This window comes from Oryza brachyantha, chromosome 2 (genome assembly GCF_000231095.2).
Source record: "Oryza brachyantha chromosome 2, ObraRS2, whole genome shotgun sequence".
Classification (NCBI taxonomy): domain Eukaryota; kingdom Viridiplantae; phylum Streptophyta; class Magnoliopsida; order Poales; family Poaceae; genus Oryza; species Oryza brachyantha.
Genome location: NC_023164.2, coordinates 5290390 through 5314274, shown reverse-complemented (window position 1 = coordinate 5314274; position 23885 = coordinate 5290390). Strand labels below are relative to the sequence as shown.

Below are 23885 nucleotides of genomic sequence, written 5' to 3'. Positions count from 1 at the left end.
TAATTAAGGGAACAAGGCAACAACCTAAAGCTCAACTAGATGCTCTCACTTTCGGTTTGGGGAAATTTTCAGCCAAGGACAATGGAGATCACTGCATATGTTGGCTGGTTAGAAGGCATTACATGAGACGGCACAAGAGTCATTATTCAATCGATGTAGTATCTATGGTGCTCAAATTTTGTGGACATGGTGCCAAGAATGGAACTGGATCCTCTGCAATCGACTGCATAGGATATTGCCCCTCGGGCCGACATGTCAACGACGACGACTGCATGGGGCAGTCGAGTATAGAGGGATCCTAATCCCGCGCCCACATATCAACGACGACTGCACGGGGCAGTCGACTACATATGGATCCTCCCCCCCACCCCCCCATCTACAGAATTACAGAGCTCACCGAAAGGTTCACGTATCAGTCAGTTATAAGTAGTTAACTGGGCCACCCTACACCATTTGTGGTCTACTATTTTCTAACGATGCAAATCAGCTTTGGAACAACTTTAAAGAGCCAGTACAAACTGAAGGCCACAAAAGTCAAGGAATCTGGATGTTGCAAGAATCTGGCTCAAACCCAAGCACTTGCCGTGTTGGAAGAATCCAACAAGGTGCTGAAAGCAAGGCATGATAGATGCATGTACTTCAGGCAAAAACCGGAAGCAAACCACTCAGGCCTACCTATGGCAACAGGAAATCTCATTCTCAGAACCACATGAACGAAATGAGTATCAACAGAATTGTCTTTACAAGGGTCAGTATCCAGATATAGGTGAAAGGCTCTCTGGATTGTGGATTTACCAAGCTTTCAGTTGGATACAAGCTATTCAATTATATACAGATTCTGTACATAGTGAAATTCCACTAGAATCAGTAAAAAAATTCTATCTCTAATCCAATGCCGATCTTTCGGCATCCGCGATCATGCTGCTTATGGGCTTATTGAAGGTCGAATTATTTTCTGCGCTATGTTTGGCGGAGCCTAAGAATTGCGGTGGTACAGCCCCAAGAAATAATGCTATGTTACATGCCGAAAATGTCAAGGCAATGAAGGGGTGCACCACTAAAATGGTATGATTTGTACTAACTGGAGTGAGCAGGGGCGGTGTTACTTCTTTCTTCTGTCAGCACAGCAACAGCTGCTTCTTCTCTCGATGGAACTTTAAGCCAAACCTTCATCGAGTCATAAACAGTAAACCCTATGGCTACTGATGGAACCACCTGTCAAAAAGATTTAACTTATGAAGATATACTCTGCCTCTAGACTAAACTAGAGAGGAACCTTCTTAACACAAAACAAAATGAACGTAACTTATGTAATCTCATAACTATAACAGATTGTGAGATACCAGGAAGGAACTTGGTGTAACTCTAACTGGAAGAATCAACACCCAATTTCAATGCTATTCTATGCATATAAATCCACAATCCACCTTTTCCCACCATTGCACAGAAATAAAAGAACATAATAACAGCCCAGTAGAAATAGTTCCTAAGAAACAGCAGTTATCGATGAAGTATTTCAACCCATGAACAGCTCAAAGAAAATTAATTATAAAATTGCTATAACATCACAAGTGCTCAAATGACCCTAAGACATTGATGCTTTCAGTGAGACAGTGACTACACATATGGGACGTATGAGAAGTTATAGCCTGCCCAAAAGTCAAGTTCTACATTTCAGACAAATGGGATTGCTATGTTTCAATACCCAGCTTACTGATCATGTCTTCATACTTGTCGCCTTGTCGGCAGTGAGGAAATGTCTTTCAAACAAAATACTACCAAATAGACTAATAGTGACACAAGAAAAGCAATATTTCACCTTCAAATAGTTGATAGATAGTCCTGAGAACAGTTGCCGCCAACCTTGATGTTTTGCTATCATAGCAAGGCTTCCAAATGTTCCTTTTCCTTTTAGTAGGTTGGATGATGAAAAGGCCTGTACCTGAAAATAAGTATCCCAAATCATTATTTACAGCATTCAAAACAATTAAAACACCAGGTTGAGGAAAATTGTACCTGCATTTGCCGCCTAACAACATCAAGGGGATATGTTATTGTCTGCCCTAACAAACCAGCCACAGATCCACAGCCAAGTTTTGCCATAATATCTTTTCTGTGCTCTTCAGGTACATGAGTCTTCATCTTCTCGTAAAAGTAGAATTTGAGACCAGAGTAAGGGAAGATTCCATATAGCGATGGAGCTGAAAAACCAAAAACTTTGTTACAGCAACAGTATCAGTACTTGGAAATTGACAAAAAGTGAGGTGCAAAATAAGCATACCCATGCCACGATATAGTCCTCTTAACCCATTTTGTCTGTATATTGTTTTGACGCAATCAAGGATCCCTTTGTAAACCTGTTCAGAAGGCTTAGATTCTCTTAAACTAAGTCTCTCTGCACCTTTAACCTGTAAAGAAATTATTATCAACACATTGATTTAAGAGCACAGCTCCACATCTAAAGGAAATGGGTCATACTCAGAGAATATAGGAGTATAACAAACAGTTTCTCTAACACCACAACATCAACATTGCCAAAGAGTGGTGTGGCGTCAATTAGATCATTATACAGAGAGTGTTTTAATGTAATGAAGGGTGTGAATTTCCTATGCAATGAAGGGTGCAGGGTGTGAGACCAACCTGATAGGCCAACTTTGTGCGAACTAGATCAAGAGGGTATGTGCATATGACTGCTGTTCCTCCAGCTATTGATCCAGCCACTAGATCAAGAGTAGGACCTTGTTCAACATTAGGAAAAGCAAGAATAATCCATCGCCGATATTCTTCATAGGCCATATAATGCAAAGCTGCATAAGGAACAATCCGAGCAACACTGGCTCCATTTCCCCTAAGGATGGTTCCAAAGTCAAGCTCAATAGCGCAATAGTCATTTATTATGAAAGTCGTAAAGCAGGCAAGGCCAACCTGTAAAACCCTAAAAGTCCTTCTGTTCGATAGATTGTTCGAAATGATCCAATTAATCCAGAACCACGAAATTCTGCTCTTCTAGTCTGAAAGTTCCAAAAGAAAATTTCAAATATCATAGGACTGCCTAAGACATATAGAGATGAGATCATCGATTTCAAGGTAGGAACAACAAACTACTAATTGGTTGAGATTCCTTTTGTTTCTTTTTAATATTTGTATCAACTATTAACCAATTTAAGTTCAGACATATCGAGGCAGATCATACATCTAAACACTCTGGTTGTAGACAGAAGCATTATGAACAAAACAAACAGATCTGCTTCCTAATGTGCATTACTTGAATCACAAAATTAAGTACTCTTCAGTTGCCTGCTTATTTCATTTATCAGGAAAACAATGGTATCTTTGTATACCATAGGGGCCTCCCATTGAAAACAATAGCGTTGTCCTCTATTGTTTTCAGTAAAGAAAGGAGACCAATTGTACTGATAGTTTTGTCTGGTAAGTATCTTCCAAATTTCCTGTGTGTGGAAATCCCCATGGGATTCAATTCCCTGGTATTTGTCTGAAATTCATGTTGTCTTCTTAACCACCACCATGAATTTTGATCCTTATTGTCCAATGCCACTTAAGATTCTTATTCAAAACATATGCTGCAGCCAATTAATTTTACATAAGGATCATCAGAAACATTTGCTAAATACCAGTACTCTCAGGTGGAGTTTTCTCATTTCCAAATATTTTCCAGATTTCCAGTATATGATTTTGTCAACAACTGCACATTACTCAGGGAATGTCAAACTCCACTACCAGAAAATTATCCAGCAGTAGCAAACCTTCCCAAAAACTTCCTCCATATAAAGTTTCTTTCCTTTTTGTTTGACTGATTTGATACGTGACATTACCAAGTGCCCTCACCGCTCAAAATACACAGAGATGGTCATTATCAATACACTATACATGGGTATAGCAATCATGTAATAATTCAGGTGAGCTAGAATACCTGATTGATATTACATCTCTTACAAGCCTCAAAAGATTGTAATTTCTCAACAAAGCAATTCATCTTTTTATACATACACGTATTTAGAAAGAGATTGCCATGTATAATAAACATAGGGACTGAACCATATATACTGAGTTCAGAATTCAACACATGTCCAACACCTGAACCACTTAATACAAATCCTTCCTGTCAGATTTTGTTCAACTGTTCAGCTATCAGAGTTATCACTAGCAGCACAAATAATTTTAAAACGCAAGTGGATCAACGCGGTTCATGGTGCGCCTCCCACGCCCAAGAAAGAAGAATACACTGCCATGTACCAGATTCTCATACCATTCCATCTCTCACGATAAAGACTCGATTACCCTGTCACGGTATGCCCAAGCAAAAAGTGCATCATTTTTTCTTCAGAACAAAAAAAGAGTCAGAGGGAGGAGCAAGATTTGCAACTTGCTCGCCTTTTCCGCTCGCAAAGATTCCATGAAAACGCCGGCCACACAGAGCCGCGTCTCCTCACGGATCATCAGAACATCGCACGAGGTAATCAAGAACCGGGCGGGGTGGGTGTCCCTCCCGAAATCAGTAGTACCTACTACTACTACTACTATTACGGGCCTACTGCCGTGGACGGAATCGAGGAAAACGAGGAGCAGACGTGCCTGGAAGAGGATCTTGACGCGCTCCAGCGGCGCGACGGCGGTCTTGGCGACTCCCCCCGCCACCCCGCCGGCGACGAGCTCCCGCACGGCGAGCGGCAGGCCCCCGCCGACGCCTCCTCCCTCCCGCGCCTCCATGCCCTCCCGCCGCGCCGCCTCCCTCGTCGCGCGCGAACGCGAACGCGGGTGGTCGGGTGGGTGGGTAGGCGGCGGCGGCAGGCAAAGCGGAGGCCGAGGCGGAGGAGGGGAGAAGAGAAGAGACGGAAGAGGAGAGAGGAGTTTCGTGCGTGCGGGGGGAGGGAGGCAGGTGGCGGCGGAGGTGGGGCCCACATGGAAGCGACTGCGGTCGGGCCACGTGGACCGTGTGGTGGAGTTCTGCGAGGGAGGAAAAAGGGAGAATTGTCAGCCGACGGTGGGAAGGTGCCGAGCAGCCACGTCCTACCCGTTCTGGAGTTCTGTTCATCTTTTTTTTATTTCCAATTCTTTAGGATAATTCTCGTCTCATCTTTTCACTCATGTCTAAATATAAGCTAAAATTTAAATTTTAATTTGGTTTTAGTTTTTTATTTAAGTTTATTTTATAGTCTTGACCTTTAGATCATTAAGAATACATATATAAATATTTTATTTATATATTTTTTTAAAAATATATCATTTGAGAAAAACAAAACAATCACATCTGACTAGTGATTTTTAGGTGTTTTATAGTAAATCAAACAATATAACACGCCGGGAACATCCTAACCATTTTTTTTAAAAAAAAACCTATGATTCATGAACCACGTAAAAACTACTCTCCCTACCCTAGAATATAAGAAGTTTTAAAGTTGGGCACGTGTATTAAGAAAGTTAGTGAAATTTAATGAATAAATACCGTGATTGATTGAGAAGATAAAATGAGAGATTTAGCGCTAGAAGCTTGTGATTGTCTGAAAATAGAATGTAGCCGTAGAAGCTATTACATTCTTAGACAAATTTTGAATGCCAGAAGTTCATATATCTTGGGATGGAGGGAGTTACGACAAGAGTTTAGTTTATCTTTGAAATTTGGCTCAATATTGTTTATCCTTATTGACAATAATAACACAAGTTATTAACTCTTTCGAATACCTAATAGTTCATAACAGTTGGGCAGAACAATTTATTCATTGGTTATCTTACCAGTTAGGTTCAGAGTACAAATCTCTCTAAACAAAGACAAAAGTGGCAAAGCTAGTGCTATCATCGAACCCTAAGAGTATCCCCAACAGCTCATCTATCCCATCCTCTATCCTGAAAATAGAGAATGAAGACTACAAATTGAGCTCCAACAGAACGGCTATCCTATCATCTATTTTTAAATATCATCCATATTAGGAGAGAACCTCCATATTTAAATGATCTCTTTCCATCCTTCAAAGAGATACAGAGGATGTCATATATGGATGATCTAGTGAAGTACAAAGAGATATGAATGATGAAACTAGTTTAGATGATTATCTAAATAAAGATATTGATGACCAAATTTAGATAAACTGTTGAGGATGCTAACTTCCTACTAGCCGATCATTATTTTCAATCTTGACTAGTAGTCGACAATGGAGATGTACACTAGCCTAAGCGTAGTAGTGACATAATCCCTCAAAAATCGAGAATTGGCTTCGCCGCTAGAACGAAAGATGGTCTTAGCCCTTGTAGTGTCCAATGTGAGATTAGAACAAACATGTGGTAGTGTGATCGACCAGTTACCAAACATTTCGATTTCTATAAGTAGCATAAATTTAAAGGGCAACTCTCCGGTGCATTTTACCGGTAGTATTATACCACCAGTAGAAACAAAATATTTTTTACTTTATTAATTACTAGATTAGCAATATTTTGTAATTTTATTTTTTTTTAACAAAGATCATGATAAAAAGGACGATATTACCCCTTCAAATTTCCACTGCACATAATATTATTGGTAGTATAATTTAATTATAATCGTCCGATAAAAATAGATCAAAGGCATAGATTAAATTCTAAAATACACCGGAGTCAGCCCCAATTTAACAAGGGACTAGTTTTTAATTGACTGAAAATACCAATGAAATTCAGTCACTTTTGACAACTCCAACTCAATTCCCATTTCATAACACCAATACACTTTTTAGTGCGTTTATTTGAATGTTCTAAACAAGTGAACAAACACAGTAGCTAGCTTACATTGTCCCTTGTTTTTAATTGACTGAAAATACCAATGAAATTCAGTCACTTTTGACAACTCAACTCAATTCCCATTTCATAACACCAATACTCTTTTTAGTGCGTTTATTTGAATGTTCTAAACAAGTGAACAAACACAGTAGCTAACTTACATTTTTTTTAAGATAATGGGATCTTTCACATGATCCGAGACTAGTTGCTAAAGCTCACCATCTTGCAACAGATGTGAAGCTTACATAGTTAATTAAGCATGATTAATTATTAACCAATTGATTATCTGGGCACTGTGTCAGTGCTATGGAAGCCCAGTTAATTAGGCACATGAACTGCCTTAGGGAGGATCGCCTGATCCTGGCCAGAAGCCAACGTCGGCTGCAGGGCACGGCACTGATCCGCAGGCGCCGGCGCCGGCGCAGCCTCGCCATCGTCGTCGTCGTCGTCCTCCTCCTGTTCCGACGTCAGGCACTCGGCTACGATGCCGAGCAGCACGGCCTCGAGGTCGTCGAAGTCGGCCCACTCGCGGACGTCGCCCCGGACGGCGTCGCGGTCGCCGGCGATGAGGTCCCACACCGGGTAGCCCTTCCTCGGCATCACGTAGTCCCTCTCCGTCAGCTTCAGCGACGGGCAGTAGTCGCCTCTCCCGTCGCCGAGGTACACCACCCTCCTCCTCCTCGCCGCCGGCTTGCCGCCTCCACCGCCGCACGAGATTTCGTCGACGATCCTCTCCATCACCTTGCCCTGAACCAAATTGTTCGAATCAACCGAAGCACATCGATCCAGCGACGTGACGATCATGTGATCTGTGTGCTGTGCTGTCTCACGTTACCTTGCACATGTTGGGAGGGCAGGTGGGGAGCGTACAGCCATGGCCGGCGGCGGGGGCGTGGAAGTCGTGGTAGGGGAGGATCCTCAGGCGGCCGTCGCCGTCGACGAAGGCCGGGTTGGTGTCGACCGCCGAGAAGTAGCCGGCGAGGCCGTGGTGCTCGAGGACAGCGCCGACGAAGAAGGCGTTGGCGTCGCTGAGCACCCTGAGCTCGCACCCGAGCGCGTGCGCCGTCTCCACGGCCGCCGCGACGCGCGGCGACAGCGGCGCCGCCCTGAGGCACGCCGCGACCTCCTCCACGGTCCTCCCCTCCGCGTGCAGCTCCCCCATCATGGCGTCCTGCATGCGTACGTCAGGGAGGTCAGCTCGTCCGCCGGCGACGGGAGATAAGAGCGGAGGCGCGCGGCTTACGATGGCGGAGTTCCAGGGGAGGCGGCGGAGGAGCTCGTCGAAGCGGCCGGTGGCGCCGAGCGCGTCGACGACCCAGTTGTCGCTGTCGCAGTCGATGATCGTCTTGTCGAAGTCGAACACCACCACAACCGCGCCATTGCCAACGCCGTCGCTCGCCGCCATAGCTAGATTGATCAAGCTACGTTACCTACGTACGTCGCCTCGTCGCAACGAAAGATCGCCATGGCGGGCATGCATTTATAGCTCGGATCGATCGGCTAGAGAAGGCATCGATCCGTAATGCGGCGTGATGGCGTCCCGCATTATAGCTGACAAGATCGATCGATCGATCGATCAATTTCCTCTCTTTTCTTTTGCTGGGATTAAGTGCGGTTTTGGTTGGATGAACTGTGATTCGAGAGGGTAGGGATGGGATCGTTGGCGGGAATATTCGCTTGGGATTAGTGGCGGGAAGGGAAGGAGAAGGAGACGTGTTGGTGAGTTCGCTTAAGCCTCATTCCCGCCACCGATTTGAAGGCGTGGCGGTTATAACGGCCGGTGTGCGTGCTTGCGTGGCGGGAATGCCTCTCTCTCTCCGGATTTCGCGGGAGGGGTACATGGCGTGGATGACCGGTGCTGTTGTCTTAGTTGATGAGGGTGTCTGACTCTGACAACAAGGTGATTAATTTTGAGTTGCCAGAAGCTGAAAATAATTAACAACGTATCACACACGAATGTCTGAGAAATACTTATTAGAACGTTTCAGTGTAGAACCTAAATTCTTAGAAACCGGGCGTGCCAGTCAGTTTAATTCTGTAACTGACAAAATATAACAAGAAAAAACAGTTAAACCCAAATCGCTATCGGCCGGATAGCCAATACCGTTTCAGGACCCTAGCCGATGCGCTAAAGAGTCGACTTTACATGAATTTCATGGTAATATGTGAAAATATACCCTATCGGCTGAATTATGAGTACAATAATCGCCAAATAGTTCAATTAACTAGATAATCTTTAAAAATCGGACTTAACCGAGACAGTTTCAAGATCAACCAGCCGATCGGACCGATGTGATGCTTATCGCACCTACAGTCGTAGTCGATAGGATACTAAGTATGAAATTCAAAGTGAACTAGATTGCTATGCTAGTTATTAACACAAAACAATAATAACCAAGCACACACATGCTCACGTTAGAACTAGAAGATCGGACCAAACAAAGACAGTTCAGATCTAAACGTAATCATGCATAAGATCAGTATAATATTGCAATGTACGAATAATATATTAGATACCAAACTAGCGTAATCTATCATCTATTTACTAATCCTAGCCGATCGGACAAGCTCCTATAGCAAGATCGGACTAAACTTACATAGGTCGATCAAACCGAGACAGTATGCAGCCAGACTCGATACAACTACAGAAAACATGAAGAGCGACGAGTTTAATAAATAAATCAACAAATTACTTAAGATAATGCTGGCTAGAACTCTAGCGCTAAGCTCTCACGAGTACTTGATCCAATCTAACAACACAAACTCATTGAACTAAATTGATCGGACTAAACCGATGCAGAATCAAGTTGAAATGATTCATCTTGACATATTGAATAAAGAACTCGTGAGGACTTTATCGAGAACCTATCACTACTTCAAACAAGAATGGAATCAAGTAATAATAAGCCTTAGATAAACCATCGACCAACTAGGCAGGAGATCAAACTAAATCGAGACAATCCTGTTCTAGCCGATCGACGGGTTAACGAACACGAACTACATTGCGAAGCTGACAAACCTCGTGCCGAGAGCTCGCTCTGTCGAAAAGGTCGGTGATGCGCCGAAGATGTATTAGTTGAACTGATTTTTGTTTTTACAAAGTTACGGGATACCCTATTTATATCCCAGAATCTAACTAACCTAACTGAATATGGATCCATACTAGCAACTAACATATTACATATAGACTTTAATTAAATATAAAATCCTAAACAAACTCTAAGTTACAGATAAATCTAAGTTACACGGACTATAATTAGTTATGAATCTATCTCTAACCTTCTGGACACAATCGGACTTCAATTCTTGTTCGATTCAGACTCTATCGGTTGAACCCATATTGCCTCCCGTTTATTCTTCCAGCCGATTGCCCATTTGTTATCCGATTCGGTCTCTAATCGTGCAATAATCCATAACGACTATTTGCTAAAATATGACGTTAACACCACGTAATAACACACGCTGCATTGCTGACGTGTCACGAACTGATGAGCAGCTAAGATGATGTATTGCTACCCTCTGTCTTACAAATCCTTCAATTTTTAAGCATTGGTTGGCGAATTGATGGTAAGGGTGAAAAGCGAGAGTAACCGTTATCGACGGAGGAAAAAACGTGTATTTTGAAGATATTAGCCATCTATGCAGGTCTACGGCTACTAATGCGTCGAGCAGGCGGCGGCATATCTTCGTCGTCAAATATACACAAGACATAAACTATTCCTCTTTGGAAACTTGTTATTCCAATCGAATAGTAGTTTTTATTCGGAAAATCTTTTGAATCTACTTTTAATCGTCCGTCTCATTCAAATTTTTTGTATAAATATACAAAATTATAAGTTAGTCTTAAAGCTCCTTTAGTAATAAATCAAATTATAACAAAATAGTTAATGATCCCATAAATTTTTGAATAAGATGAATGATTACCCAAAAGTCAAAGACGTTAAATAAAAGCCAGGTGGAGTTAGGCCTGTTAATGAGTTGGATGTGAACGAATTAAATGGACTGGTTTCTAATTTGGATTGCATGTGGTTGGGTGTAAATAGGTTGTTACTTCAAATAGTTTGGACTGGATTGAACTATATAGACATATGGATTAGATTTGATTAGGTGATTTCAGATTCTAAATGGATTTGACCTGTGGAGGCAAATGGATTCCTTTAATTGGTTAAGCAATGAATAAAAGGAGACATATGTGATCAAAATTTGCACAAAGTTGTTCTTATACATAATAAATTGATCATCCCACCACCAAATTTCAGTTAAATTTGATAAAATTTTATAATGTGACTGTGTGTTTAAAAATTTTAGGTATGAGTTTATAGATACTAAATGATTACATCCATTCTTTTAGAGTGTATATATTGTACCCCATTTAGCCAATGGTTTGGTGTAGATAGGTTTGGATTGGGTTCTAATAAAGAACAATTGGTGTGAGTTGATTTGGTGAAGAGGTTTTGATCCAAGTGGATTGGATTGGATTGAAGTACGTTGACAGGCCTAGATAGAGTATCAAATACTAGTATACGTTTGCTGTATACATATGGCGTGTACATATATATGTTCCGAGAATAAAAACTGATCGAAGATTAGGATAACATCGTCGAGTGAAGCGATAAAATGCGACAAGAATTATCTATCGTTGAGGCGGATCAAGCGTATATACGCTGACTATACTCATCTACCCAGCTGAGAAAGCGATATACTCCCTCCGTCGTCATATTTGACTTATTTAGTTGTAATATCTGACCATTTATCTTACTCAAAAAATTATAAAAATATTATTTATTTTGCTTATGACTTATTTTGTTATAAAGAACTTGAAATAAAAAACTTGAAGAACGACTTGTTATTTTTTATATTTGTATTGAACTTTTAAATAAGATGAATAGTCAATTAAACATCACAACCAAAAATATCAATATCGTATATGTATGAAACGGAGGTAGTACATACATGGATCGATGAATGGAACAACAATATTCTGTTTGTTCTGCAAATCGATGCTATTATTACATTCGATCATGTGCCGTTCTACAATAATACTTTAATAAAAGACCAATAAAAAGATCGATCACATCAGAATAATTATGTTAGTAGATAAATCATTAAAATACTATCGGAATGTACAATTCTTCTGTTTGAAATGACTTATTTTTATAAATATCATTGACCAAAGTAGCCTAAAAATCTTATTTTTATAAAGGATGAGGCAAAATTAAACGATTAAGGAAAAAAAAATCCTTATGGATATGAAATGAATTTTCTTTATGCAATTAAGTAAACTCTTTAGCAAAAACTGGAGTGCCATTCACAAATTAATTGCAGGTACAATTTCGTAGAGTTGTGTATCCTGAATCCTCTACTTATGATGTTAGTAGCATTAGAGCCACCGACATGTGGGCTCTACTCTTTTAGGGCAGTGACGAAGTGGAGCAATCATTTTTCCTTTAGAGATCAATATGAGGATCTAAATAAAATGTTGGTTGATATCGATATGCTAGTTTAATTTAATTAACACCACTGGTCTTCCAGTGAGATCTATCGGACGTTGCAAAGCAAAGCAAAGCAATGATATGCTGGAGGATCTAATTTTGTTTACCTTTATCCCAGCCATTTTCTTACAACGAACAGGACCAAACAGAGGTTTTCTTTTTCATTAACATATTGATTATGGCTTTAACGGTAGTGACCTTCTTTCTAGAGACAGTGACCATACATATTAGGTTGCACATGACATTTATTTTCTGTGATCTTGCCCTTATATATAGGATGTTCTTATTAAGTAGGGTTTGATCGATGTCAAGTGCATGATGCATTAGCAGCGTAGGGTGGTTACAATGGCCTTATTTGATTGGAACTTGTTTATTAATTCCTGCAGTAAAAAAAATGATTGGTAGTAGCTGTAGAAATTATATTGTGTTCTAAACATATAGAGAATGCTCGGTAAGAGGTTGATACCTGACTATATTTGGGGGTATTTCAATTCTCCTGAATTGTTACTCCAACCTGGATATGTAAATTGAGTAGCTTATTACATAATTAGCCTCATTAGAACACTAGAAAAACAGTACTATCATTTTCTTTGATAATAAAATCAATCCAGCCTCTACAACAAGATGCATTCAGCCCATCAATACTACAAGTTTGGGTTTCATGTCTCTTAATTCACACAAAGAAATAAAAATACCAAATTGGAAGTGTCATTTGAATGTTGTAACCAAAAAAAGAAAGAAAGAAATTAAGATAAAATGAGTTGTGGTCTCTAAAGGGATAATGCAAGTACCAAACTTTATGTTGTTCATTTGATGATTCTCAGCATCTCAATATTATAAAAGTACCAAAGAAAACATACCACAAATTAGGACCAAAATCCTTAGCAGTCCACATACCCTGGAATTCAATTATTCTAACCAAAACTTTAATAATTTAAACTCTACATATATACCCATATTCACCAACTTAATAAATTATGTGGCAAATAGTTGCTCACTCCATCTTTTTCCAATTCAAACAAACCTGGAAAAGGAACACCTTTGATGTGTCTATGTCAAGAAGCAATAACGATTAGTGGAATAAGATTTGGTGTTTCTTTTTTTTTTCAGCTAAAGCAGAGACGACTCTCCCTCCATTTATGTGATGGCGCTGCTCTTTTGTTGAAGATAACCTTTTGGTTTAACAATGGCACGCACCATGCTTAAAACAGCTGAGGTCACAACTTATGTTAAATAGGTGACGAAATTTCAAGTAGGTTCATGTGCTGGTCAATTAATACCAAAATGTTGGCAAGATTCAAGTCTAGGGTTTTCTTTTTAAAGGTCACTAGTTTTTATTTTACTACTACCTCCGTCCTTAAATGTCTGACGTCGTTGATTTTTTTATACGCGTTTGACTATTTGTCTTATTAAAAATTTTTGTCAAATATGCAAAGCTATATATATGCATAAAAATATATTTAACAATACACGAAATGATATAAAAATGATTAATAATTAAGTAAAATTTTTGAATAAGACGAACGGTCAAACATGTATAAAAAAGTCAACGACGTCAAATATTTAGGGATGGAGGGAGTATTAGATTCTAAGTTCCCCACCTGGTGGATGGTGATTAGGATAGAATCATCATTAATTAATCAATTATCTTTTTTGTGGGTTGCTTAACTAAGTGCACCTCATAGGCATTTTGGGACTAAAATTCATGCAAGTTATCAGTGGTGAGTAGTGATTATGGATTTTCAGAAGAGGATCCTGTGAGGGTGAGGTGAGGAGAGAGAGCCACGTCAAAGGTAAGGGCTTGTTTAGTGCATGAAAATTTTTGAGTTGGGTGTGACATTGGATGTTTGACTGGATGTCAAAAGACTATTTCGATGACTAATTAAAAACCTAATTACATAGGGTGTCAGTAAACCACGAGATAAAATTTCTAAGCCTAATTAATTTGTTATTAGCATATTTGACTTACTGTAGTAGTTATGACTAATCATAAACTAATTAGACTCAAAAGGTTCATCTCGTAAATTTCTTCCAAACTGTGCAATTAGTTTTTTAACTATAATTAGTGCTCTACACATTTTCCAAAGATTCGATGTGACAGGTAAACGCGAAAATTTTTAGGAACTAAACAGGCCTAAGTACTCGTTTTGGACCAACGAAATGACTTACGTGTAGTGACTTTTGGTCATCAAATACAACACATAAAACTAAATGGACGAAGTTCAATTTTTTCTACAGATTTTATACTTGAGAAGGGGTACATAGAGATACCATATTATTTTAAAAATTGGATTAGTGCTTTAAAAATGGCCTTATTTTTTTGCTTTTGAATCTATATTCATATTTACTGTTTAAACTCCAAATTTAGATGCGAAAACGAAGCGAATGCCCAGCTATATGCACATGATAAAGATAATGTTTTTTTCTTTATGAGAGAGTGTGTAACACCTCAGCCTCTTAACTCCACAGAACCCACCCTAAAGTGCACCCATGTTCGAATACTATTGCAATTACATTTTCATCACCACTTTGTATTAAACCTGCGGTATTTTAGTTAGAATGAACTAGGCATACAAGTTGATCAAAATTCATTTATGTAGGACTATTCTCACTAAACAAATATTTAGACCTAACAACTTCCGGTCAAAATTCGTCCAAATGAAATAAACTCTAAATCCCAACAACTCCCAAGTGCCCCTTTGTTTCGTTTGCTTTTATTGGGCTTGGGCCCAGCCCACTCGTCATTACCATGGGCCGGAGGAAAGCCCGCCGTCCGGCGGCCCGCGGACCACGGCGGAGTCCTTCCGTTGTACGTCCGGCCGGCGAGGCATCACCGCGACGGAGAGGGAGGAGGAAGGAATCCTCACGCGGATCTCCCCTCCGCCCTTCCCCCTCCCCACGCACAAAACCATACAAAAATCTCATCTCATCTCATCCTCGCCGCCGCTAGCGCGCGGGCGGAGCACACGAGGAGCTCTCGAAGAAGCGCTCAGCTGCTCGCTCGCGGGGTAGATCGGGAGTCCACCCGCCCGCCATGGCGGCCGCAGCGGCAGCAGGTAAGGGAAGAGAGACGGAGGGGTCGCTGGCTCGCCGCGCGTGGAGGCAGTACCTGCGCCAGCTCCAGCTCCACCCTCTCAGGACCAAGGTCTTCGAATTCGTCTCTTTTTTTTTTTCTGCGTGGGGGATGTTTGCTCAATTGCGTGTTTGGTTTTTTTTTTTAATGCTCCGTGCGTGGTGCAGATGATCACGGCCGGGTGCCTCGCCGGCGTCAGCGACTCGGTGGCGCAGAAGCTCTCCGGGTACGACAAGATCGAGAAGCGCCGCCTTCTGCTCAAGATGGTACGGAACTACGGATAGATTGATACCACTGGGGTTGTGTGTAAAGGTGGATTTTTTTCATTGATTCGTAGTGGGTGCTCTAGTTCTTCGCTGCGAGATTGGTCGTCTGCTGGTCTCGCTTGTGTGGAATTGGGTCGAATTCTCATGTCGGAAGTCGGGGATGTTCAATAGTGTTTGTGTAGCGAGTAGTTTTAGACATTCTGATCAGTTTGGAAAATGTAGATCGGCTGATGGGGTTTGCTCTGGTGTGCTGCTATTTTTCTGTCGTTTAGTTTCAGTGAATAGAAATTAGTTGGTACTGTATATTGTAGCATTGAGGACTGCAAGGTCTCCTATAAAGATCAATTATAAAACATTATATTTTATATGGTGCTGGATAATGTATAGTTGTGTCAAAAAGGGTGCACATTCCAACTATTGGTGAATGCTGCCCACTTTCAGGCAGAAGACAGCTCTTTGTTTTCCATTATCTACTACTTTTTTTTTTGTCTCAACTACCATAGAGTTACTGATCCTTGGATTTCAATTTTGATGGCACATTATATACTTAAATACTGTTAGTTGCATAGCCATTAACATATTTAAAATAAACTACTAGCACTATACGATAATAGACAAGAAAGGCTTGAAACCTTTTTTTTTTCACTTCTACTTCTTGATTTTCTTTGTGAGATGCATGATATTTCGTCCAGTCGACAACAAATGGCACTACATGTTTTTTCATATCTAACCTGTTCTCTGATGTTGGTGACTCAAAATAATTTAGTCACATTGGTATTCCTATAGTAATTATCTCTAGTGTTATTATGATGTTTTTGTGCATGTATTTTTGTAGTAAAAATCTGACAGTGCACTTCTTTCCCTGTAGCTCTTTGGGTTTGCTTATGGTGGCCCTTTTGGCCATTACCTCCATAAAGTGTTAGATTATATCTTCAAAGGAAAGAAGGATACCAAAACTATAGCTAAGAAGGTATAAAATTTCCTTGTGATGGCATGTGCAATCTTTCACTTCTTTTTATGTGGCTGTCTGGATCTAGCAAATGTTTAGACTTCCATCTTAAAAAAAAAATGAATTCCACTGCAAACTAATAATATACCAGAAACACAGTTTTAGACTATGTTAATTTATGTCCTTTTCCAGAATATTGGAGGAAACCATGATTGATGTAATACTAGCCCTGATCAACAGGCTGTACTTGATATTATTATTTAGATGTTTAATAGTTGATACCCTTTTCAGGTGCTACTGGAGCAGATCACTTCTTCTCCCTGGAACAACTTGCTCTTCTTGTTCTATTATGGTTATGTTGTTGAGAGTAAGTATTGAACTGTCAAGTTAGCACAGTTCGTTACTCCATGCCAGTTTTGTGTTATTATACTGTGATGACAAGCTGGCAATGATACTTTTGAAGTTGATGTATTGTCTTCCTAGCATGTGGTGGTTCTGGAATTTTCTCAGCTAGTCTTTTTTTTCTTCAGTGTGATGTTTGGAACATACTGAATAAATAACAATACTCGGAGGTCCTTAAGGGCCTAAAAGGGAATGAGTCACAGTAATGCACATTTACTACGAGTATTGTTTTCTTTTCCTTGGATCAGTGGTTATATATCTAAATATAATGGCAGTAGTGAATACAAAAACCTTTATCCCATGTCTTCTTAACCCAGTAAATCACTTCTTATCGTTTGTTGCATCTTGTGATGCAGGGAGGCCTCTTAAGGAGGTGAAGACCAGGGTCAGGAAACAATATCCCTCGGTGCAGTTGTCTGCTTGGATGGTATGTGATTTGCTTTCAGCATTCCTGCTTGCCTTTGAGATTCCTTCCATTACCCATTAATTTATCTGATCGACATGCAGTTTTGGCCAATCGTTGGTTGGATAAACCATCAGTACATGCCGTTGCAGTTCCGGGTGATTTTCCACAGCTTTGTTGCATGTTGTTGGTAATTTTCTTTAGAACAGAACACTTGGTTAACTTATTCTGTGATGGATGATTAGCTTCTCTGATGGATGAAATTCCACATCTCACACTTACCTGGTCATCCCGTTTTTCTTCAGGGGGATATTTCTGAACCTGCGGGCAAGGGCCATGTCTTTGAAGCAGTCGTAGACAGTTTAGTAGGCAAAATTGTAGCACCTCCAACTTGATTCGTACTTACTGAAGCACAAGGATGCCGAGTGCTATGCAATATGCTGCCAGCAACGAATTGTTATGGGTGGTCCAGGATTTGGAGTATTTATCTAGTGTTTAGTTGGGTTTGTTTGTCAACAAATGTGAGTTTGGTAACAAGGTTATTCTATTGACACTGGTTATAATTCATGACCAAACCCAAAGTATGATTGATATCTATGGATGTGCTTGGCCTGCCTTTGAAATCCAGCTTGTCCATCTGCTTCACCATATTTTCCAAATATGCGCAATTGTTTCTGTGAAATCCAGCTTGTCCATCACCTTTATCATATCTTGCAAATATGTTTCTGCTGTATAATCTGCTGCTCCTCCTCTACAGAAAGGTTGTTTTTTCAATGCTCAGCAATCCTCTTGACTGGCTCCTGGAATGGGTCCACGCTTGACCGTTCAGAATTTCACGCTGGACAGGACCATTCTTTCATTTCAATCTTTTTTTTTTCTCGTCTTCCTTGTCTTACTGGGTCTTTTTAACCATGCAACACCAGCCTGAAATCAAACTAGCTTTCTTGTCAAAAGCACATGAAACTGATTTTGTCCACGCTACTATTGAGCTGAAGTTTTACATTGAATTTCAGCTAACAATAATACAAGACCTTCTCCTGTGCCATTGAGTTTTTTCTGATTGATTGAAACCAATTTCCTGTCAAAAAAAATTGCCCTTCTCGCTGCGTTGAAGCTGAACGCTCTACAGCCCCTGTTGAATTGACCCTGCCGTCTCTGAATAATTCTAGGTCCAACCAGTTGATCATCGTACACGTACGTTGATAGTTCTTCACGTCCACAATCTGAACCAATCATGTTCACCTACCAATTCGCATGCTGACAAAATATCCATTTTTTTTTGGGGGTGGGGTGGTGGGGTGGGGTTTGGCCTCCTGCTCTGAGCTATTAGCTGACATCATAATCAGATTTCCTATAATAATTTCAAAAGGAATCTGTAAGGGAGACTTAAGCATGACACCTCTAAAAATCATATCATTTCTCACCATCTACAAATTCCAGCAACAAGTCGCTAACAAACAAAAACTAATTTTTGGTAACTTCGAAACTCTATTCCATAACCCAAGGTTAGTAAAATCTGTAAAAGAAATTGGTAACCTATTCCAGTTTAGGGCATCTCTACAGGTACACCATACAAACACTGCCATGGGGGCACTTAAAGAAGATGCGAACAGCATCTTCAACCTGACCACAAGGTTGGCATCTATCATCTCCATCCCACCCCATCTTTTTCAGTTGCCCTGCTGATTGAATCTTATTTCTCCAAGCCAGCCAAAAGGAGATAAATCATATGCCCTTTATTTATCTTATGAATTCTTGATCACTATGTTGATCCAAAATCTACTGAAACGTGTAGTCTGATGCCTGCAAAACCTACCTTGCAACCAGTCAAACGTATGGACTATGGACTCGTGCTCTGCATTGTCGGTCAGAGATTAGTTGCTTAAAATGCAACCTGTTGTCTGCATTGCCGGATCATGGTCACAGCAAGACGACCGAGGACCATGGCAGTAAGCGATGAACAGCTGCGCGCATGCCGACGAACGAACCGTCAGGTTCACCCCTGCATTCTTGTTCGCCGTGTTATAGCTGAGGTTTCTGTGTGAATGTTTGTTTCGTCCAAATGAGGTCAGAATTTTGCATGATGCTTTCAGCACGAGACGTGTCATATTTTTTTTTTAAAAAAAACTATTAGCGCATATACACGAGCACGTACATGCCGCACATGTGCTCACACATCTACGAGAACGTCAACTAATATACGCTTATGGCATGTTATTTTCAGCGGATGGAATTAGTTAATTAGGGGCATGCAAAATGAAAAATATGATTAACATATAATTAATTGATCATTATTTATTAAAACTTAAGATAGGTAGATTTATTTATTTTTTAAAAGTAAGTTATATATATAAAGTATTTTTTAAGAGTTTTTTTTCCATTCTTGAGTAGATACCGAAAGGTACCACTGTTTTCTATGTAAAATAATACCAAATTTTACATAGAAAACAGTGGTATCTCTTGGTACCTCCTTAAGGATAGTAAAATTGCGCATTTTTTAAATATACATCTTAACCGTTTGAAAATTTCGTTAATGAAAAACAAGGTATAAGCCCATCCTGAAATCCAACAGGAACAGAGTTCTAAGGAGATGAAATGTCTTCTAACCTTTCGATCTCACTAAAATCCAATTAAATATGCATCCCTATTCGTGTAACATAAAAAAAATATTGGGAGAAGATAGACCATTTGTATAGACACGTGTTTTGTAGGTTCTAAGGTTTCGCTCCGGGGTTAATCTGATCCTTAATATTTTACTGTCTCTGTTTTTTACGTCATTGAATTTTAGTCTACGTTTGATCATTTGCCTTATTCAAAAAGATATAATTAATATTTTTATGATTTGATTTTATTATTAAAGAAACTTTAAAAATAAGTTATAATTTTGTATATTTGCACAACTTTTTTAATAAGATAAACGAACGTAGATTCAAAAGATACCGGTGTCAAATAAACAAACCGGAGTAGTTTGTCGAATATATCCTTCAAATTTTGCTTGCCTCCGAGGGCTGGTTTGGAGTAATTTCAAACTATAGAAACAAAAAAAAATCAAAGAAATATAAATATATGCACTGTATTAATTTATTTATAATCCATAAATTTTAGGTGTATGTAAAAAATTCTATGTTCTCTCACCAACATATAGGAAAGAAAAACCCCTTTGCCTTTTCTAGTCTTTATTCCTATGAAACCGGATAGCACATAGAAATTAACCCTTAAAAATCTAAACTCCTTGACATCGAAATATAACATCAAGAAATATCCGTGGGAAAGAAATTATGCACCTAGACATACAGTTTTTGTCTTGAGATCGGTGCACAACATCATTGTAACTCTTAGAGCAAGTATAATAGCAGACTATGCTGAGGTGGAGAAGAGAGATCATAAGCATATCGTAATCTTATGGTCAACGTAGACACAAAAATCAAGAAACTTTGCGAGAGAAGCAATGAGTCATGTATTAACGATGAAAATATATCCTATAATGGTAGTGACATTATTGTCACTGATATTAGGTCCCACGGATAGTAAAACCCATATGTCAGTGCATGTAATAGTAATAACATCGTAATAGTAGAGGATCTTAATCCTACTGTATTATGAGTGGGGCTAAGAAAAGATTAAAAGAGTCTTACGGTCGATCAGTTACTATGTTCCTTGCTCTTATATATACTCGAGATGTTTCCAGAACACATCCAACAAAAGTGCTGGAAGCGCTAGTTTATGACCCAAACGAATCTCCTGTCTCCATTAGTTTGCTAACAGTGTCACGCGTTGGTAGCTGCATTTTTGCAGTGTGAAACTTGGAATGAATTTCAAACGAATGAATCAAAGAATGTTCATCAATTTCGGTCTGAGCATTTACAAAAGAATCAATGGAATAATCCCTGAATCCTATATGCACATTTCGCTCAATGCGAGCTGCTAAAAAAATAAATTTATCTACCATTTCAAACGAGGTAGATGACTAGTGATTAGTGAGTGATCAAAAATTTGTTTTTTTTTCTTCTGTTCTTAGAAGAGTTTCCCGGCAAAATCCTTGACGTCCTCGTCCTTGAACGACGGCGACGCCATCGCCCTGAACTGCTTCAGCTCCGACAAGCTCCGGCCGAGCTGCAGCGCCACCTTCGTCTCGAACACCTCGCCGTCGTCCCTCCTGTCGACGTCGGCCTCGCCGAGGTTCGCCTCGATCTCCTCCTGGATCTTGCGGTAGAAGCCGGCGCAGTTGCGGCACAGCTCGAACACCATGCCGGCCTGCCCACCGTGCTCCATGGTGTTCACCGCGGCCGCCAGGGCGCCGCCGAGGACGGCTGCGCCGGACGCCCACGCGCCGGCCTCGCCGGCGCCGATGAAGGCTGCGGCGACCGCGGCCGTGCCGGCGAGCGCTGGCCCCGCCACGGCGAGGCGCTTGTTGATGTTGAGGACCATGCTGCCGAAGGAGACGTACTGGTGCTCGTCCTTGGTCTTGAGCACGCGGAGGATGCCGCGCATCTCCTCCTCCAGCTCCGGCGTCCAGCCGTTGCCCGAGGTGGCGCGTGGGCGGCGGCGGCTGCCGAAGCTGCTCGACCTGCTGACAGCAGCGCGTTGCTGCTGCTGCTGCTTCTTCTTGGGCCACCACCGGGTGGGCTCGACGGTCTTGGGGAACTTCTCGAGCATGCCGGGGAGGAGCGGCAGCGGGTAGGCGGCGTCGAGCGCGAGGACCCTGTCCATGGCGTCCTGGACGTCGGCCTTGGTCGGCGGCGCGAGCTCGAGCGTGGCGCGGACGTCGCGCTCCAGCTGCCTCCACAGCCGGGTGGCGTTGCGCTGCTCCTCGGCGAGCTGCGACGGCTGGATCTTGTTGACGGCGGCCATGGTGACGGCCGCGGTGGCTAGGAGCGCCCCGGCCGAGGCCTTGAGCGCCACCATGCTCGGCGCGGCGGGCGCCAGCGCGGCCATGACGGAGGCCGCGAGCGCGAGGGAGTTGGTGGAGTGGAGCAGCAGGTGGTTCCAGTTGTCCCGCTGCCTCCCGATGATGTCGTGCATCTCCGCCCTGTCCGCCGCCGCCTCCGCGACGGCCCTCAGCTTCGCCGCCTCCGCCGCGGCGTCCTCCTTCCTCGGGACAGCGACAACGCGCGGGTCGACCCACTCGAGGTCATGAAGCCTAAGGCCAGGGCTCCCGCTCCCCGACGACGGGCTGGGCGCGGTGCGCACGCCGCCGCCGACCGCGGCGCGGCACGGAGCGGCGATCCTGCTCGGCTTCAGCCGCCGCCCGGCGCAGCGAGAGGCGGACGCCGCCAAGAAGAGTCGCTGCTGGGCGATGGCCGCCATAATGAAAGCACGGACTGAAACTGAGTATGCACCGATCACAGCCAAGCAAGTGCGTGCGTGGTCTTGTTCGTTCGTTGGCTGGACGTCGCCGGCGAAGAAGAAGAGGATGGATGCGGATGACTGGATGAGGTTGGTGTCGCCGGAGCGAGGTGGGGTGTGTTTTATAGGGGGGAGAGGGGTTGGGGTTGGGGTTAGGGCTGGGTCAAATTTCAATTCGGGGAAACCGTGGCTTTTGATTGATGGGAGACCATTTCGTTCGAGGTGTGTGATCAACTTGACGCCGCGACGTGTTTACAAATGGTACGTCCGTACGCCTACCTCCGTGGTCACTCGATCCACAGTTCCACACTGCCTTCTCGCTTCTTTCCTTTTCACCGTTCCAAGATCTCATATTCATCTGTGTGCATCTGCTGTCGCTTGAGCTGGATAAAACGTGCACCGGTAATGGGATTTATGTCCTCTATTGTAATAGCAGTGTCGTTATAGTCACAGATATGCGGGTCTGTAGGAGAGTTGGACTCATATGCTAGTGACTGCAATGGTACTGACATAATGGTACAAGATCTTCATCGCAGGTAATGTAACACCTTGTTTTTAAAGAATCGAACCTTTTATGGATTACATGTTTGACATTTCTCTCCATCTTAATTAATTAGTCATGTTACCAACGTAGAGACTAGATTTTTATATTATAGCCCTTTTGAAAAACTTTTATAATAAATAAACCCTTAGAAAAACTTTAACAAAAATTGGACCTTTTTGCTAGGCACCATATTCGTTAGTGTTGAGGTTCAACGTCTCATCTGCAAAGATGATGATGCCGACCCCCTCAACTTCACGACGACTCATTGAAATGGAGTAGGCTGGCATCGAGGACCTATTTTCAAAAAAAATCAAGAAAAAAGATCTATACATAAGAATAAAATATTTACAAATAGGTTATCGGAGCCAATATGGCTTGCGCCGTGGACCTATTTGGCTATTTATACATATTTTTCTTATGCGTATATATCATTTTTATAGAATTTTTTATAAATAGATCATTGGTTCCAATGTCTTTTATGTCAATCTTCTCTATGTTGTAGCTACTATGGGCAAGGGTCTTGGCGCGGTGCCAACGACCATGTCATTGAGACGTTGCACCTCGGTGCCAACTGTCACGATCATTGGTGAAAAAAAGGTACATTCTTGATTATTTTTTTAAGTCTATTTATAAAAATAAGTTTTC

At 41.6% G+C, this 23885-nt stretch overlaps 4 protein-coding genes across 4 annotated transcripts; 1 reads left to right on the top strand and 3 right to left on the bottom strand.

Annotated features, from left to right (window-relative positions):
• Window positions 1-790: 790 nt before the first annotated feature.
• LOC102722550 (mitochondrial carrier protein CoAc2) lies at window positions 791-4838 on the bottom strand. Its single transcript, XM_006647019.3, has 7 exons — window positions 4594-4838; window positions 2926-3011; window positions 2641-2848; window positions 2282-2408; window positions 2017-2201; window positions 1820-1942; window positions 791-1215 (listed from the first exon to the last, which is right to left on the bottom strand). Exons 1-7 carry the CDS (start codon window positions 4726-4728, stop codon window positions 1078-1080), a joined length of 1002 nt encoding a protein of 333 aa, XP_006647082.3. The 5' UTR covers window positions 4729-4838; the 3' UTR covers window positions 791-1077.
• A 2015-nt stretch (window positions 4839-6853) lies between these two features.
• LOC102722272 (inorganic pyrophosphatase 2-like) lies at window positions 6854-8452 on the bottom strand. The gene is made up of 3 exons (XM_040521231.1): window positions 8009-8452; window positions 7601-7936; window positions 6854-7512 (listed from the first exon to the last, which is right to left on the bottom strand). Exons 1-3 carry the CDS (start codon window positions 8168-8170, stop codon window positions 7084-7086), a joined length of 927 nt encoding a protein of 308 aa, XP_040377165.1. The 5' UTR covers window positions 8171-8452; the 3' UTR covers window positions 6854-7083.
• Window positions 8453-15084: 6632 nt separating this feature from the next.
• LOC102710471 (peroxisomal membrane protein PMP22-like) lies at window positions 15085-17973 on the top strand. Its single transcript, XM_006648408.3, has 7 exons — window positions 15085-15402; window positions 15498-15596; window positions 16465-16566; window positions 16837-16912; window positions 17304-17374; window positions 17455-17540; window positions 17656-17973. The coding sequence occupies exons 1-7, from the start codon at window positions 15292-15294 to the stop codon at window positions 17705-17707; spliced, it is 597 nt and encodes a 198-aa protein (XP_006648471.1). The 5' UTR covers window positions 15085-15291; the 3' UTR covers window positions 17708-17973.
• A 3391-nt stretch (window positions 17974-21364) lies between these two features.
• LOC121053457 (probable F-box protein At4g22030) lies at window positions 21365-22657 on the bottom strand. The gene has a single exon (XM_040520386.1). The coding sequence runs from the start codon at window positions 22655-22657 to the stop codon at window positions 21365-21367; it is 1293 nt and encodes a 430-aa protein (XP_040376320.1).
• Between the last annotated feature and the right edge of the window lie 1228 nt (window positions 22658-23885).